The sequence below is a fragment of the Oxyura jamaicensis genome, chromosome 3 (assembly GCF_011077185.1).
Source record: "Oxyura jamaicensis isolate SHBP4307 breed ruddy duck chromosome 3, BPBGC_Ojam_1.0, whole genome shotgun sequence".
Taxonomy (NCBI): Eukaryota; Metazoa; Chordata; class Aves; order Anseriformes; family Anatidae; genus Oxyura; species Oxyura jamaicensis.
In genome coordinates this window covers 47,087,334-47,104,994 of record NC_048895.1, presented here as the reverse complement: position 1 = coordinate 47,104,994, position 17,661 = coordinate 47,087,334, and the positions used below count along the sequence as shown (strand labels likewise).

Below are 17,661 nucleotides of genomic sequence, written 5' to 3'. Positions count from 1 at the left end.
AGAAATCAAATCCTAAACATATTTGTGATGGAACATCACAAAGCTGAACTCACAAAACAGCCTGATCACTTTAATGCAAGTTATATGACTTGTTCAGAAAGTTACCTGGCTAAGAACCAGAATCTCAGCAAAAGGTAAGCATATTAACATAGAGCATCTGTTCACTGATTTGATACACTGTTGGATTAGCTATATGGCGTTACATGCAACATTAAAGTATCCAATGCTTGTTAAATGTGTAATTATTTTTCTCTTCATATCAATAAGAAGAAAAAAATAATTCAGAGATGCACTTCTGTAACACCTAAGCAGAGCTGCACACAAAACTCAGTATGCAAAAACAAAAACAAACAAAAAATCTACCCATGTTAAGTACCTATAATTCTCAATAGTTCTCAAGTACGAATGAGGAAGGAAATTGATAGATTGAAGCATCAGCCAGCTGAATTCAGACAACACAGGTGAACTTTCAGAGCACTTCAGGGATCAGCTGCATGACTCCTGTTGATTTTAGGACAGGTAATTCATAGTCCTGTATTTGTCCACAGAACAAGTAAGGCACAAGAAATGGCTCCTGAAGTGCCTCCACTAAGCTTCAAATGTTTAGTAAAACTGATGCGGCCAAATCCCCATGCTGTGCTTTAAAATAGTGAGTTTTAATGTTATTTCAGAGCAGTGCTTGGTACTTTTATAAGGCTGTAATGCATTTTCGTTTTACCTGTATGGGAAAAAAAAAGAATGGAAAACAGCAGGAAATCAGCTATTCTAAGAAAGGAAGGCATAAAATGTAAACATAATGAAATAAAGAAGCAAATGAAGAAACTCTTTGTTTCCTTTATTAGAAATATGGGAAACAGATTGTGCTCATCTTGCTTAGGGCCAAGAGCTGCATTGTGTGGAATTCAGCCAGGCTCTGCCACACAGCTCACTAAGGAGTTTTGCTGTGTTAAAGAGTAAACCAGATGGGACATTTGCTTCCAACAAGATAATTCTAATGGAAATTGCTAAAAGTACTGTAAAAGAAACTTTTCAGCTTCATCTGCTATTTTATTGTGTACAATGAGGGCCATCAGAAAAAACAGAATATGAAAAAAAAAAAAATCAAAACATCAGTCATTAGACAGTCTTCAGATTTATCTGCCTCAGAGCTCCATCTGTTTACATAAAGGACACATCAGACTAAAGCTAGGTCAAATATAAGTGCAGAGTTAATATCAATAAAATACTTTAAGATTATGTAAAGTCAATAAGCCAAAATACTTGACTTGACAGTAAGCCTACAGATTCATATAGGTTGGAGAAAAGATACAAAGCATGTCAACAGGCTGCTACACCCAGGGCCCAGGGAGACTGTAATAGACAGCAACCTTTTAGTTCAAGATCATTAAGTCAACATCTCAAGTTCTTAGGAGAACCCCACATTTTCCAGATGAGCTACAAAAGATTAAAGCAGAAATTATATTACGTATACCTCCTGTTCTTGACAATTTCTCATAAGCCTAAGAATTATGACCTGACTCTCCTAGAGCAAAATAAAAAGTGGTTTTTTTTGTTGTTGTTGTTGTTGTTGTTTTATTGTTGTTGTTTGTTTTCTTTTTTTTTAGGTCAAAAAACCTGTTCCTGGCAGTAAATGGCTTTGGCTGCAACCATGTGATCACAACAAACTTATCCTTACAAGAAGAAAAACGGCGATAAATACACTGTGCTGTAAACAAAGTAGTTCAGATACCTACTGAGCCTAATGCTTCTACAAAAGTGGGTCAATAAGCATACGGAGACAGGGTCATGCTTCATTTGTGGCAAGTTTGGCAAGTTATACAGTTTGGCAAGTAGAGGTAACTACAACTAAAAATTTACTGTTATAATGGGCAATACATATATAACTTACTGTTATAATGGGCAATACATATATAACTTAATCTTGCTCTCTCAGACCAAAAACTGCTCTAAGCTCACTTTTGTTCATGAGGAACTGCTCTACAGCAGACTTAGATGTTCTTTATAAGCATCCTTTGACTTTGTCCTGCCATGTTTCTTCAATCAGCTGCAGAGCAGACTGGAATGAAATTGATACGATTGGATAAAAGAAAATCAAATTTTTTCAACATTTAGTTTCAGTAATCTGATTATGAAGCTTTTAGTAATAGTGTAATTACTTTGAAGTTCTGAACATATGCTTCCACTGAAAGTATTCCACAGAGGACACAGTATCAGAAAAGGGAAGAAATGCAAAGATAAATGTACCAAAAATATGTCAGCTCATCACAAAAAGTAAAATTGAAAGGAGAACCATATGCCAGAGACATAATATGATGTCCAATATGAACCACGTTCATTTCCATCATCCACAATCCTTAATTTAACACCAATGAGGAAAGCAGAAAATACTTTTTCCATGACCTCAAAGGATATCACCAGGAATTTACAGGATTAACATTAAAAAAAAAAAAAAAATACACAAAAATGACTAAGGTAGAAGGCAACTGAACACTGTTCCTTGAATTTTGAAGGGAAAATTCAGTCAGTGCTAATGTTACCACTGATGGAAAGGGTGCCTTAGAGAAATGTCTCACATTGTCTTGAAAAGCCCAGATATTTCAGCTTCCTGTGATTCATGCTCTTTTGAAGTTAACTAAATATCCTTAGCTCTATACACTGAAAGATATTAAATCTGATATATTAGATCTGACACAGGACAGTTCTATTGTCTAAATTTACCAGAATAATAATAATTAAAAAAAAAATCAATGAACTATGAGGGCAAATTCACCATTGAGCAAAGCATTTAGAAATCTTACACAAAAGATGTAGAAAAGAACATCACAAATAGTAGAAAAATACAGGGAAAACAAAGTAATGGAACTAGTGGAACCATGGCATCATGCAGAAAAGCTTTACATTTACAGAGAAAAACAGTGATGAACAAAGCCAAGCACATCTTGTTAGTGGAAAAAACAAGGTTTGTTTTTAATAATTTAACAACGCAGATGTATTTGTGTTCATCTATATCATCACAAGCAAGCTTCGTATATAATAATCTTACTCTTTTAAGTAAAATTCAAGAATTTTGTAATGACAAGATTTCACAGATAAAAGTGAACAAGGATGCCTGAGTGATAGTAAATATATTGTTCACAGCACCTCCACCAATAATGCGGCACAACCAACACTTTTTGATGGCAAATGCACTCAAAAGCTGTTCTTTAATTTCCTGAACATTAATATATTATAACCTTGCTGTCCTTTAAACTACTATGGAATGACAGGCTCTTTCCTCAATTAGTATCCTCATTCATCTTTACCAGCTTCTGCTGTTCTTAAACAATAAATCAAATCAACTTCTAAATGCTTTTCTTTAATATACTCAGTTCAAGATTGCATACACTCAGACAATGGGTTTAAGCTTAGAGGTTGGAGGCATAGAAAAACTGTGACCATAAAAAATCCTTATAAAATCACAGAACACAAGGCAAGTAAAAAATGATTTTTTTTTCTTACCAAAAGATCTATGCTACAAGGACAAATAACATATAGCAAAAGAACTCCTGATTCAACTCTGAGGCCCCCAGCACATGGAGGACATAGACCTATTAGAGTGAGTCCAGAGGAGGGCCACAACGACAATCAGAGGCTGGAGCACCTCTCCTGCAGACAAGCTGAGGCCGTTGGGGTTGTTCAGCCTGGAGAAGAGAAGGCCCCGGGCAAACCTTTTCGCACCCTTCCAGTATCTAAAGGGGGCTACAGGAAAGCTGGGAGGGGACTCTTTGTCAGGGAGTGAAGTGATAAGAGGGTAGGCTTAGATCAGATATTAGGAAGAAATTCTTTACTCGGAGGGTAGGGAGGCACTGGAACAGGCTGCCCAAAAAAGCTGTAGATGCCCCATCCCTGGAGGTGTTCAAGGCCAGGCTGGATGGGGCTTTGAGCAACCTGGTCTAGCGGGAGGTGTCACTGCCCGTGGCAGGGGGGTTGGAGCTGGATGATCTTCAAGGTCCTTTCCAACCCAAACCATTCTGTGATTCTATGATATCATAAATACAGAGGTCATAATTACCCTCACTATCTAGAATACGTCAGGGATTTAAAAAAAAAAAAAAAAAAAAAAGGCAGGAAAACATGATTAATTTCTCTGAAGCACTTCATTCATATACAAAGCCACTTCTTTTGGAAAGCACTATCAGATATTTCGAAAAAAATGCTGAAGATGCTGTGGCTTACACAAAATAGGCATATGGCCATTGTAAAACAGAAAACATCACTAAAATATCCTACATAAAGGTAATGTGTATTTAGTGCATCATAATTGTGACAAATTATTACTGAAATGTTTTGACTGAATTCATGAGAACTCATGAATCAAACAGATTGACTTGAGAGATGCATGTTTACCAGTACAAGTACCAGCTACCGCAGTAGAAATGTCTGGACATTAAATAAGAGGCAGCCTTTCAATTAATTGATCAATAATTTCTACCCTTAAGATTGCTGAACTCAAATTTAATTTCGATAAATGTCTGGAAAAAAATTGAATGATTCCTCGTCTCATCATTTTAATACAGATTTTATAACCTGTATGTGGCAAATCTCTCACAGTTATTTTCATAATCCTCAGAAGAGTAACTTTTGTGCTAGATTTTTTCCTGGGTCAAACATTAATAATGCAAATGTAGATGTGAAAATGTTTATAAACTAATGCAATATAAAAGCTACTAAACCATCTTTTGGGCAATATAATCAGGCAGGCCTCACTCTGCCTCAAAAAGTGCAGGGCAGTGAACTGATTTTCTCCATCTTGTCCAACCTCAGGAAGAAAACAGATGAGAGGTTTCTGATAGATTCTTGAATTGTTGTGTAAGGTAGCCATCTTTCCACTCTTTTTGCACTGACAAAACACAAAGGCATGGGGGGCCGGCCTACAGTACAATATATGGAAACAGAAAAAATGTTAAAATACAGTTTTTAAAGATCATAATTTACTATATTAAAATTTATCTACTTTTGAAATAAGCCCTAAAATGTAAACACTTCCAAGGTACAACACACTGTAGTTCAGAAGGTAAAAATAATGTATTATGAAATAACAGACAGTTATGTAATTAAAGCCTGCCTGCTAATAATCTCCAAACTGAACTTTACAGTTGCATTCTCTGAAGTTTGGGTGTATATCTGTATATTTCTAAATTTCCATTTTTTCTTGTTTAATGGAAAACTCCACGTATCACTGGCTACATTTTGTGTTAATTTTCAGTACAATACTTATGTACAATACATCATACACACACAAAAAAATCAATAAATAATGGAATTGATTGAAAAGAATGAATTGTCTCTCTTTTACATAAAACTACTTTGCAAAGTATCAGAGTTTCGACTAATGGCTGTACTTTCCCTTGGGCTTCTGCTAATTACAATGATTTGAAAATCCTGTACCATTCTCAGTATTGTTGTCTGCTTCTGTAGCTTGACCACTTACACAACAGATAGTCTCATGATACAGCGTATGCTAGTTCAATAAATTCATTTGAGTAAATGGGGATGTATGTGCTTCTAATTAGGAAAGCTACTCTACTTCTTGAGGCAATGCTATCAAAACAGAATCCAATAATGGCTTCAGCTGTCAATGCACCTACAAAAATCACACACATTACTTTGGCAAGGACTCTTAAGCAGTAGCATTTGCTGTTATTCATTACAAAATATCATATGAGTTTGCATATTTTGTTAGAATAGGCCTTTTTCTAATTACTTCCAGTTAGCAGTGGAATTTGGAATTCTTAATTTTGTTCTCATCTCACAGATAGGCTGGAACAAATATTTTCATAGATAAAAATAGATACTATAGTCACACATTCATTATGCAAGAATTTCTTTCCTGCTACAAATGCTGTTTTCAGTTTATCTTTGTCATTTTGTAAAAGTGAGAGAGGAATTCATATATAACCTCTTTTTTTGGTCCAAAGGACTGTGAAATCCTTGGTCAGCTCTGGATACGTTCCTGACATCAGTAGAAGCTGAGCATATGCCACAATAATTAAGGGTAAACATACACAGGAAGGACTACACAGATCAAAATGCATCCTGCTAAAATTGTTTTGTCCTATTTTTGCTCTCTCCGTCTGCACTTCCCACTTATCTTGATCTGACGTTGGTGTTCACTGGGCCTTTCCATTAGGATGATATCCAGCAAAAATGGGCAGGTTTTTTACTACAATAGTAAATTTAATTAGTTCAACAGTTAAATTAGTAATATGGTCAGTGAGAGGAATGAGGCATGATGCACAGATGGCAGCAGAGAATGTGGGGGAGAAGGAAGGGAAAAAGAAATAGGAACAGTATCTTTTCATGACTGATTCATCTATATCTGAATTGACTTACACAACTCTACTACCACAAATATTTAGCACAATACAGAAGCAGATCTTACACACGTATTTATCCTATCCACTCACCATCCCATTTTCAGATATACCACTACTAACCAGACAACAGAGAAAAGAGTCAGACTCTTCCTCTTCCAGGAAACAACCAAATCCAAAATGCCCACACATATCTAACAGACCTTACTGATAGTCATAACAAAACATTTTGTATGAAAAGAATCAACAAAATACATATCCATTTGTTCCACAATACATATCCACATTTGTTTTACATATCCAGTAAAACAAATGCTGTCTCCTGATACAGTTCTGTACATATTACAATTACACTGGCAGAGAACAAAAAGGCTTGAAACAGGTCATGTGCCTGAAATGCCAGTATTCTTTTATATTCAGATTTCATTTAATATTTAATCAAATTAAACCTCAGAAAGATTATTCCACATATTCCTGAAGTAAGTATTTTAGTGATCTACAACACAAAAATACCATTATTCCAGTATGTATTGTGGTAGAAACATCCAGGGTGTTATATTAAACAAAATAGAATACCAAGATGACAAATAAACCAACCCTCTACTTAGAAAACTCTCCAAACACTTTTCCTTTGGTTGCTAAGCTGGCACCAACCTGTGCATCCCCAAGCCTGCCACTGAGACTTGATTGCAACTTCCAAATGCGATTACCTTGCATTATGTTGCCTTATGCATTTTATGGGAACTGTAAACCATTATCTTTCAAGAGTATGGCAAACACAGTAGGAAATGCAAATCTGACAGCTATGCCCCATTTCAGGAGTCAGAATTAGTCCAGCACAACTTGCAGGACTGCAGTTTTCCATCCCTAATCTCCTATGACAGCAGAACCAGAGAACAGAATCATAAAATCACTAAGGTTGGAAAAGACGTCCAAGATCACATGGTCCAACCATCACCTTACTACCAATGTCACCCACTACACCATGTCCCTATGCGCCAGGTCCAACCTTTCCTTGAAGCTCAGCCCGCAGCAGGAGAGGCTGCCATGGGAAGGGAGAGGAGGCTGATGTTGCCTGGCACTGCCCGGCCTCTCTGGGAGGTCCCTGACTGGGATCTCCATGGTGGGGGACACAGGGCCTGGGGTTCCCCTCCCAGGCCGTCAAGGGCAGCTTTGCCCCTGCCATTCGGAGCCCTGCCCTGTGGCACCACGAGCACCAATGGTCTATGCTGTGCATTTTTCTAAGGAGAAGATAACTTCTTTTCTTAGGCCACTTTGCGTGAGAAGCATAGGGTAAAAGAAAACGTTATACTCTTTGATGTAAAACTGTCATTTTAAAAATATGCACAGCTCTTAAATAATTCCCACATGCTCAAAATACGGCATATGATTTCAAAGGCATTAATATGGAGCAAAACTAAGAAATAAAATGATTGAATATAGTTTTCCTCAAAATATACAAATATTTTGAAGAGCTTTGGCCTTTTACAAGGCACAGGGGATAGTAAAATTATACATCCCCACAAGTCACCTATGCCTCATTACTTATTTTTTAAGTCCTCTGTTAGAAAGCAGTACACTTCTCAACACTTAACTAAACGCGTTTATCAGCCTGTGGGCCACCTGTCTTTGATGTCCGCTATTTTAATTTGTTGCAAAAACTCTTCATAGAGCTCAGAGACTGAGAAAGCGCAAGATGTTGAATTTCATGCTTTAGAACACAGTAAATCTTTGAAAAAGTCAGGCATAGTGCATCCTAGAAATACACAATCACACAGCTGACTCTGCCTCTCCTTCCTCTAACACCCACAGCAACAGCAGATGCCGGATCACCTCTCCTACATAGTTATCCTCTTCCAGTGAAAGCTGATCTGGATGTTAAATTGGCATAACATACTTCAGTAAACTACAAGTTCAAAAACTTGGTAGGAATAATCTGTTTGCCATTAAGGATTTCCTTAATGGGAACCCTTCTTTTAAATTCAAGATTTTTTTAAAATGTAGTTCAAAATGTTTATAGGAGGTGGGACTGAGCATGATGACTGGTGGACTTTTACATCCACCTGATTTTGCACATGATTTTGGAAACTTTACTGGTGACAGAGGAGCTTTAATAACCTAAGGGAACACAGTGTATGTGTGTGACAAAGTAATACTAGCATTTAGGAAGTTACAGTTTCCTTTCAGAACAACTAGATGAACAGAATACTGCAGAACTCTACCTTTTTTTTTTTTTTTTTTTCCTAGTCTGAACTTATTCAGAGAAATACTGAGAGAGTTCATTCTCATTTTCCTTCTTCAGGGTTATTTTCATAATAATGAGAAACAGAAATACTCATGCACAAAGCAGAGGTTATCAACGCTATGAAAAAGAGCACAACACAGAGGGGTATGATCAGTCATCCAGAGAAAGAAAACTTTCACCCTGGTTCCCATTCTCCCCTGACTTGATTACTGCTGTATGAACCATATTTCACTGTCAAAGCCCTTCACAATCCATCCGTACTGTCATCTTCATCTCCCATTCTCTGCGGAAATGCTGACCTGACATTGCTATCTAGAGGTCATCTGCTACATTTTTTTTAATGGTTTGGGGTTTTCTCCCCTTTTTTTTTTTTTTTATTATTCTCTGAATGATATGTCCTGATGAATTCCCTGAAGCCACCCCCATATCTTACTGCAAATTCAGTTTAAGCCTTTTTAATTTTTTTATTTTTTCCTATAATGCCTATAGAAAGCTTTGTGTTGGGTCTGTCTGAGATGGAGTCACCTTTCCCTGCAGCAGCCCACACAGTGCTGTGCTCTGCACTCGTAGCTGGAACAGCACTGGTATCACTCCAGTGCTGTGTCTATCGCTGCGTAGTGCTGGCACAACATCAGAACTCCCTCCAGGCCCCCAGGAGCCAGCAGGCTGGGGGTGGGCAATTGATGGGGAGGGGACATCACCAGGGCAGCTGACCTAAGCCAACCAAAGGGATATTCCATAACACCTGATGTCACACTCAGCAATAAAAGGGGGGCTCTCATGGCGGAGGGTCTCTCCTGAACAACCGGTACGCGTTTTGAGGCCCTGCTTCCCGGGACGTGGCCGAACATCGCTCGTTGATGGGAAGTAGAGAATAACTTTTTTTTTTTTTTCCTTTCTCTCTGTGCTTCCACACGGCCTTGTTGTTTCTTTTGTTTCTTTTTCTCCCCATTCCCCTTCCCTTTAATTTAATCATTCTCATCTCAAACCTCGAGCTCTTTGTGTTGTCTTTTCTCCCCCTTCCTCTTTGAGGAGGGGAGGAGTGAGAGCGCGATTGTGGTGGAGCTCGGCTGCCCACTCGAGTAAAACCATCACAAGCTTGCAGATGGCCTTTCCAGGAACATAATACTGCCAACGTTGTTGGCTAAGAAGTAACTTAGCCAATGTAGCTGTGGGCTGTCAGTTCTCTGGCACCAACATTGGTGCTTGCCTGATGTGATATGCAGATATAGGGTATAAAATGGAAAAAAAATAAATAAAATAAATAATAGAACCCCAACACCACCCCCAGAGTGTTATTTTGATAACCTAGGTCACTCAACTAGCTCAGCGTGGGGCCAACTGAATATAAGTATCAGCACAAGGAACACACAGTTAGGTAGTAAGGGGGAAGGCAGGGCACCGAAATTTTCTCCTTAGGTGGCAATGAGCAGCATCACACACCACCACCATGGTACATGATACCAAGTCATGGTACATGACTTGAAAATATAAAGGGCCAAGCAATAAAACAGGGTTAAGGGTTGTCCCTTTATTACAGCCGCATAACTCTGGGACCACCACACAATGAACAAACTCCAGGAATTGACCCAGATTAAAAAGGAACAGATTCTGGATTATTTTTCGACTTCACAGTGTGCCTGGGGAGACTGTTGCTCTGCTGCAAGTGACAGATTTGTTCCTTGTTGTAAGGGTAGAAATGAGCAGTGTACAGCAAGAGAAACAGCAATACCTAAAGACAGCACTGCTGTAGCCTAATTTGTAACATTAAAACAAAGCCTCACGCTAACCTGGATTTTAATCTGTGTTAAATCTCATTTTTATCCTGTGTTATACCTATGCTATTTAGCACATAGCACTGCTTTTTTTGTTGTTGTTGTTTTTAGAAGTATCTCAAAGAGCTGTTTATCAAGAGTACTTTGCCGAGCAAAGCTGTTGTTTTCCCCATTTATAAATATATTTCCATAGTACAAACCTGAAGTTGTTGGTTTTTTTTGGTGAAGTTGAGAACCTAAGTATAAATTGAATTTCCACCATTTATTTTGACTTTTAAGTAATCCTTTAAGAAGCCTACATAACCCTGTCATCTAAAGAAAAATAAAATGGAAAACCGATAAATTTACAGAACTGCTAGCTTCCCATGGTAAGAAACTATTGGTAGCATAAAATGCCAAATAACATTAAGTTTGCTTTGTATCTTTTTTCAACTTTTAACACAAATATTTACTGATTTTACTGTAGTATTTGCTTGACACAGCAAACAGTGAAGCAGAAGATTTGATAATTCTTATTTATTAAAAGGCGACATTATTGTGACAAGATAGCAACATAAAAGCTGTATGCTGCTAAAGAGCTGGAAAAAAAAGGTTCCTTCACTTGCTGTTTATGATAGCCTATGATTAGCATTTGTTGTCACATTTCCTGCTACAGTTTTAGCCTTCTTCACCACAGGACACAGATTAGCAATGGTGCATCAAATCACACTGCTGGGAATTTTGCGACCTGAAAAAATTGTCTTATCAAATTAACTGAGGTACACATGCCTATTGGAAGTTTTTGTTTAGTCAATCCGCAAAGAATAACTTTTATCATCTTTCAAAATAAGTGTATTTACTTCCTGACCAATTTGATGTTGTTCATTGCTAATTTAAATAATAATAATATCCTCATGTTTAGGTGGCCATCTTTATTACCCTTTAAGGAAAAAAGCAAATAGTAAACAAAATCATCTGCAAGACCTACTGCTACTCTACCACTTAAGTTTTCTTTCTAAAGCAAATGACCTCTCTTTAGCAGCTACAGAAAATTATTAAGAAATGTTACTTAGAATTAGTCAATGAATGGCTTATTAAGTCAACCAAGAAATATTTCATATGTAAAATCGTAATAATTAAACATGTTCCATTAGTTTCTGGCTTACGAGAACAATTGGAGATTTTGTTCCCAAAACCTTAAATACAACCCTCTCACCATTTCATCATGACTATTACTCCATAATTACATCATTAGCTAACGGTATTTTCTCTCTCTCATTTTAGTGGTAGAAAAAATTTGACCTTAAAATTATTATCAATAACCATTCCGAAACAAGACTTGCATGTAAACAGCGAAATCATTGCGAAATACGTTTCATAAATATTTAAGGCCCTATTATATATTCTTTGTGTCCTCAAAAAAGCTCTCTAACATTTTGACAGAGCACTACGAACAGCTCATTGTAAAGCTGCGTGACACTAGCGATAACAGACAAGCAGTGCAATGCATCTACGTGGGTGCTGTACTGATTTTATTTATCAAACCTTACAGAGTTCAGCTAGTTTAAAAAAAAAAAAAAAATGACTCAAATTGTGTAACTCTGTCAAATAGATAAACCTGTAAGAAAAAATAAATGAAGACTTAAGATTGAGATCTACACTATAGATGTTTTTTTTCTGCTCTGACCAAGCTGGAAAAATGAAATCCAGTATTTTACCAATGTTACATGTGTCAAAGTTACGAAAAAGAATGGAATCTTTCAAATACTGAAATAGATAAAACTTTTAAGAACCTGTGAAACAAATTTCTGAAAACTTCTGAAAAAAATGGCTGAGAAAGTATTTTTTTCCAGCTTTTTGCTTATACTTCCAACTATAATTATTGACAAAATGGGCCACCTGTGGAATGGTAAAGATAAGCTACAAATCATGAGCACCAAAAGCTCACAACACACATAATCTGCTTGCTGACTGGTGCCAGAAAGATATACAGATGTAGGCTTTTTTTTTTTTTTAATTATTATTATTATTCCATTTACATCTAATAGGTAATTAGCAGATAAATGTCAGAAGGAAATTACTTTGTTGTGGGATTCCTGTGGAGTAGCGCAAAGAAGAAGAAACCATTTGGATTCTCTGTGTTCAAGATGACTGATGCATTTCCCTCAGTCCTGCCCAAATCCTGATAAACAATCACCCTTTCTCACACAACAATGAGAAAAAATTGACCATTAATTTTCAAGTAATCCACAAGATTAATAAAGCTAGTAACCTATAACCATGCATCTTCATCTCATTGTACATCTCCTGTTTTACAACTGAGATGCTCATTTTCAGAAAGACGCAAACACTTGCCCAGAATTATTTCTCAGGCCAAAACCAGAATCCAGATCTCGTAAATGCTGGTCAAGTACTTACCAGCTTGTCTCTTGGTTTTGTCTCCTCAACAACCACTAGATGCATTGAAGCCCTGCCTCCTGGGACATGACTGAACATCGCTCATTGATGAGAAGTAGAGATTTTTTTTTCCAGCATACTTTCTTCTCCCCCTCTTCTTCTAAGGAGGGGAAGTGAGAGAGTGGCTATGGTGGAGTTCAACTGCACAGCAAGGTAAAACCACCACAAATACACATACAGTACTCTCTATTCAAACTGAATGCTTAATTCAGTGTTTCTCATTTATATAATGAAATAATTTTCATGAGTAAAAAATGATTAATCACATCTATATAAAAGTTTCCTAAAGTTCTTAACTGAACAACCCATCAGCAAGTAGTAGAAATAGACTGTAACTTTAAAAAGTAATATATGCATAAGTGAAAGGACAATTGTGGAATCATTCTTGCAACTTCACTTAAGAAGCGAAGCACACTATAGAATAAACAATCATCTAAAAGCATCTACAAAAGCAAGAGGCGCCTTTGGCATTCATCTTGACAAATACTTTTAAAGACGTTCCAAAGAATTAAAATTCCAGAAACACTCATGACTTCAGTGCGGTGCCATGCATGGGTCAGCTGCCGTGCCCTTACCAGATAAATTTGTCCCTGGACTTTCTACACAAATGGACTGTTACATAATTAACTTGCTGATATGGTATTCTAAACGCAGATGTCACACAGATGAAAATAAAGACATTTGCATATTTTGAAAGCCTCCCCCAAGGAATAACCTCCTATTGAAAATAAGCACATTTCTTTTTATTGTGTATTTGTTCCCCAAGTAAAATGTTAGCATTGAGAAATCTATCTACTGGCAGATCTTTCTTTGCAAATCTCTTCTCAGTCGACAAATAACAACAAGATGGGAAAATGTAATAACATGCAGGATGAGAAATCATATGAAGAATATTAAAAAACAGTTATGTAAGTCTAGCCTCTTCTGGAATGATACATGAAAAAAAAAAATCCTTCCCCTAGAAAAAGAAAACACAGGTACACACGCAAAACTTGAAAAACTTCACATGGAAAAAGGAAGTTGAAAGAAGAGCGTGAGCATGGTCATACACTTAGAGAAAGACAGAGTAAAAGTTTTAAACTATTTCACCAGGCAAAAAAATAGAGAAATTAATAAGAAAAAAAAATATGATAAAAATATAAAATAGTAATGCTAACATGGCAATCAGGTTTGTTCTATCTCATAGTGCAAGCACTAAGAAGCATTAAATGAAAGTAAGAGAGGGAATTAAAAATCAATTAAAGGAATTAATTGCCCAATGCTGCAGAATTGTCTTGTAGAATTTCTTGCCACAAGAACTCGTTGAAGACATCAAATATTTCCAGAGAGGTGACTGTAACACATTTTGGAAAATATATCATGTAGCTCATAGCGTAATTCTTTAAACACTCAGATCAAAGGAGAGTTGGCACAGACTGAACATTATTTCCCTCTTCCCTTCCTGCCCCCATTTTTGCCATTATGTTCCTAGTTCTTAAGTGTTTAGAAAAAACCTTTTCAGAAAGCAGACTATTACAGTAGGTCACTACGTCATGAACTGTGAAAACAACTCTTATATTTACACAATTTTTTAGTTTTTTTGTGTGTGTTTTTTGTGTGTATTTTTTTCATTTTTCATTAAAATAAAAGGTTGCTGCTTAAGTCATTTAAGGCAGCAGGGCATGTAAGGCCATGTTCATAAATTTGCAACTAATTGGGAAGTACAGTTCATAATAAATAATCACAAGCATTTGTCTGCCACAGCGAAAGAAAAATAATTCCTCAGTCATATAAAAGTGTTACCTGTACACACAGTGAGTAAACTGAAAAAAATCATGAAGGTTATAAGGCTAGAGGCATGAACTCTGTAACCATATGGGCAGTCCCTTATGTACACTCACCTTTTTAAAGCACTGTTAAAGCACTCAAATACAAACAAACAATGTAGTTCTATAAACACACATTTTATATACTATAAGGCATCAAATCAGCAGAACTGGTAACATTGCAAGATGATATAGTGGAATACCTGACCTCTTGTGCTTTCCTTGAGCCAATACTTTTAATTAAAATACTCTCTCATATCTTGGGGTGGGGGAAGAAAGCCCCAAACTAACAAAATGCATTAAAAAAGGTTCCAGGAAAAAACCACCTGCATAATACCTATACAGACTGAAAAGGCCACACAAATATTTTAACTTTAAGCATTGGCAAAGCTGAAGGAAATATATATATATATACACAAATAGTCAAACTCATATATTGCTACCAAAAAAATATTGTTGAAAGATCCACAAGGATCGTGGAGTAATTTGCAATGACATTCTTGAGATGCCAGCTGAAAAACCCGCCCCACGTGTTGCGCCAGAAAGCCCCCTCAAAGCTCAAACAGCCACAGCCCGTCCCATTAGGATTCCGTGACTTTTTTTTTTTTTTTTTACACCACAGCCAGCGAGCGCTATGTCAGACCAAGGACACCCCAAGGCCGAAAAGGTGCGTGAGCCCCACGGACCTTGCCCCACAGCACTGACGTGGGCACAGGATTTAAAACCAACAAGAGGTGACCTTGGTGACAAGCCCGAGACTGGCTACTGCTGACTTATTCCCCACCAGAGGAGAAAAAAAGGGGAGGCTGACCCCCAGCGCTCCCTCCTAGGGACGGGAGGGGGCGGCGATGGCAGGGCAGGGGGCTGAGGGGGGCTGAGGGGGGCTGCGGGGGGCCGTGACGCCCGGCGGGGCAGCGGAGGGGCGGGCCCCCGCGGGAGGCTCCGCATCCGGGCTCCGCCACCACGGGCGCGCTCACTCACCTATCATGGCGGCGGCGAGGGGGCGAGCTGCGGGAGCACCGTGGGGGGGGGGCGCGGGGCCCTGTGGGTAATGTAGTCCTGGTGTCCTCGCACCTCACGTGACCGCCGGCTTTTCTCCCCCTGTACACACACACACACACACACACACACACACGTTTTAATTAAGTTCTGCTATTTTCTGCCGGCTGGCTTAGCGCCTCCCGCCCGCCCGCTGCGTGGGGCTCCTTAGCTTGTTCTATTCGACTTTGGGGCTTCTCCCGTGAGCGTGGCCGCTCCCTCCCCCCCCGTCCTCCCCCCGTCATGGCGGCGGGTTGTTGACGCGTTGCCTAGTGACGGGCGCGAGCGCCGGCTCCGGGGGTGCCAGCCCCCCAGCGGTCCCCAACGGTCCCCAGCCGTCCCCGAGCGCCCCCCGCCGCGTGGTGAGAGGGGGCTGGGGACGGGGGCAGGAGGGTACGGGATGGGGGCGGCAGAAGCGGGGTGCCGCGGGTGGGGAAGGGGGGCACAGGCGGGCTCGGCGCGTTTTCTGACTTGCTGTGGTTGGGTTGCCGTTATCTGTCTGTCTGCCCTTGCAGTCTGTCCGTCGGCTCTCGTCCGCCGCGGGATGGTAGCAGAGAAAGCGGCCGCAAGCCCCCTGACGCCCGTAGGCGACCGGCGCCCTCAGAAGCAGGAGCCGCCGGGGCGCGCGAAGAAGAGCAGGCAGCAGGTGACCGACGGCTTCACCGTCAAGGCCCTCATGAAAAACGCCGTGGTACGTGCGCTGCTGGCATACCGGGGTGTCGCTTAACGCACCCTCATGCCGCCGGGAAGCGTAGCGGGGTGAAACTGGGGGTGCAGAGCCTGTCAGGGAGCTGGGGGGGTGCCAAAATTTCACCTGGAGTTTGCTGGTAGCTCAAATCACTTTCGGGCTTTACGGAATTACTATCATGAGGTAACAGCCTGTGCCTGTGGAAAGTGTGATGCTGTACCTCCAGGTGTATTGGTTTGGAGCCACAAGTTCTCTGTGTTGGCACTGTATTGAAGTGTCAGCCCATGGAATTACTTAGTTTACTATCTCACATGTAGCAAAATACTGTCAGTTAGGACTCAAACTAATTTTCCAGCTGATAGTTCAAAGACAAAGATGACTTGATCCATCAAGCTTCATTTTCATTAACAAATCCAATTTCTAACAAGTTTGGAGCTACATGACTGAAAATACTAGAATCAGGACCTTTCAAATTGCTTTAAATTGTTTTATTTATCTACTTTTATCATATTAAAAAAACAGAAATAAAAGCTTCAATTAGCATAGAATACAAATGATCGATGTGTAAGCGGATAAACTAATATGAGCACAAATGTGCTCATATTAAACTTCTGAATTGGGCTTTTTTTCCACACAAATCAAAGTGTTAACAAAGTCTTGCATTTTCACCTTTTTGTGTTTGATTTTATTTATTATTCTATATATCCTTCTGATTGCAGCTATAAAATACATCATTTCCCTTGTTTTGCTGTAGCAGTCTTCCTCTTGCAGTCTCTGGACTTGTTATCTGCCAGAGCACCCTCTTAAAAAAAAAAAAAAAAAAAAAAAAAAAGTCCATCTTAAAACAAACTTTAAACGGAATAGAAATCATATGCATAAACAGCTTTCTTCGTATTAGTAAAGACAAAACATGTTTTATCTTAGTGGGAAGAATACTATGCAAAAACAATGCAAGGTGTGTTTTAAAGATTGTTTATCTGGATTTTAACTGTAGAGAGTTAAAACTAGACTATAAGGCTTCAGTCAGTTTAAGGTTTAATTTTTAAAGATATTTCACTGGACAAAATTCAAGTCATGAACACGTAAAAATATTTGTTTGTACCTTGATATGTAAAAGATACATGATATAGTCTGGAAGAATCAGCAGTTTCATCAGGGTTTAAGAAATATATGTATTTGATTTTTTGAAAAGGAGCCTCTACTTGTGAACATGAGTAGCTATCACTTTAATTAGAATTTAAGTTTTCTTTTAAATATTTATAGAATTTTAACTTTTATGGTCACGATTCTACCTATTAGCAGAATCATGGTAATCATGGTA

The 17,661-nt window shown here is 38.7% G+C and overlaps 2 protein-coding genes across 3 annotated transcripts in view; one reads left to right on the top strand and one right to left on the bottom strand.

Moving 5' to 3' along the window:
• The window catches only part of PRKN (parkin RBR E3 ubiquitin protein ligase), a 743,993-nt gene extending 728,312 nt beyond the window's left edge, over window positions 1-15,681 (bottom strand). For both annotated transcript variants that reach the window (XM_035323308.1, XM_035323309.1), the window contains exon 1: window positions 15,596-15,681. In XM_035323308.1, the coding sequence (XP_035179199.1) occupies window positions 15,596-15,602 (7 nt within the window). In that variant the 5' untranslated portion in view covers window positions 15,603-15,681. The remainder of the gene's footprint in view (window positions 1-15,595) is intronic.
• A 205-nt stretch (window positions 15,682-15,886) lies between these two features.
• The window catches only part of PACRG (parkin coregulated), a 210,800-nt gene continuing 209,025 nt past the window's right edge, over window positions 15,887-17,661 (top strand). Inside the window, exons 1-2 of the mRNA XM_035323310.1 lie at window positions 15,887-16,014; window positions 16,168-16,343. Of these exons, the coding sequence (XP_035179201.1) occupies window positions 16,197-16,343 (147 nt within the window). The 5' untranslated portion in view covers window positions 15,887-16,014; window positions 16,168-16,196. The remainder of the gene's footprint in view (window positions 16,015-16,167; window positions 16,344-17,661) is intronic.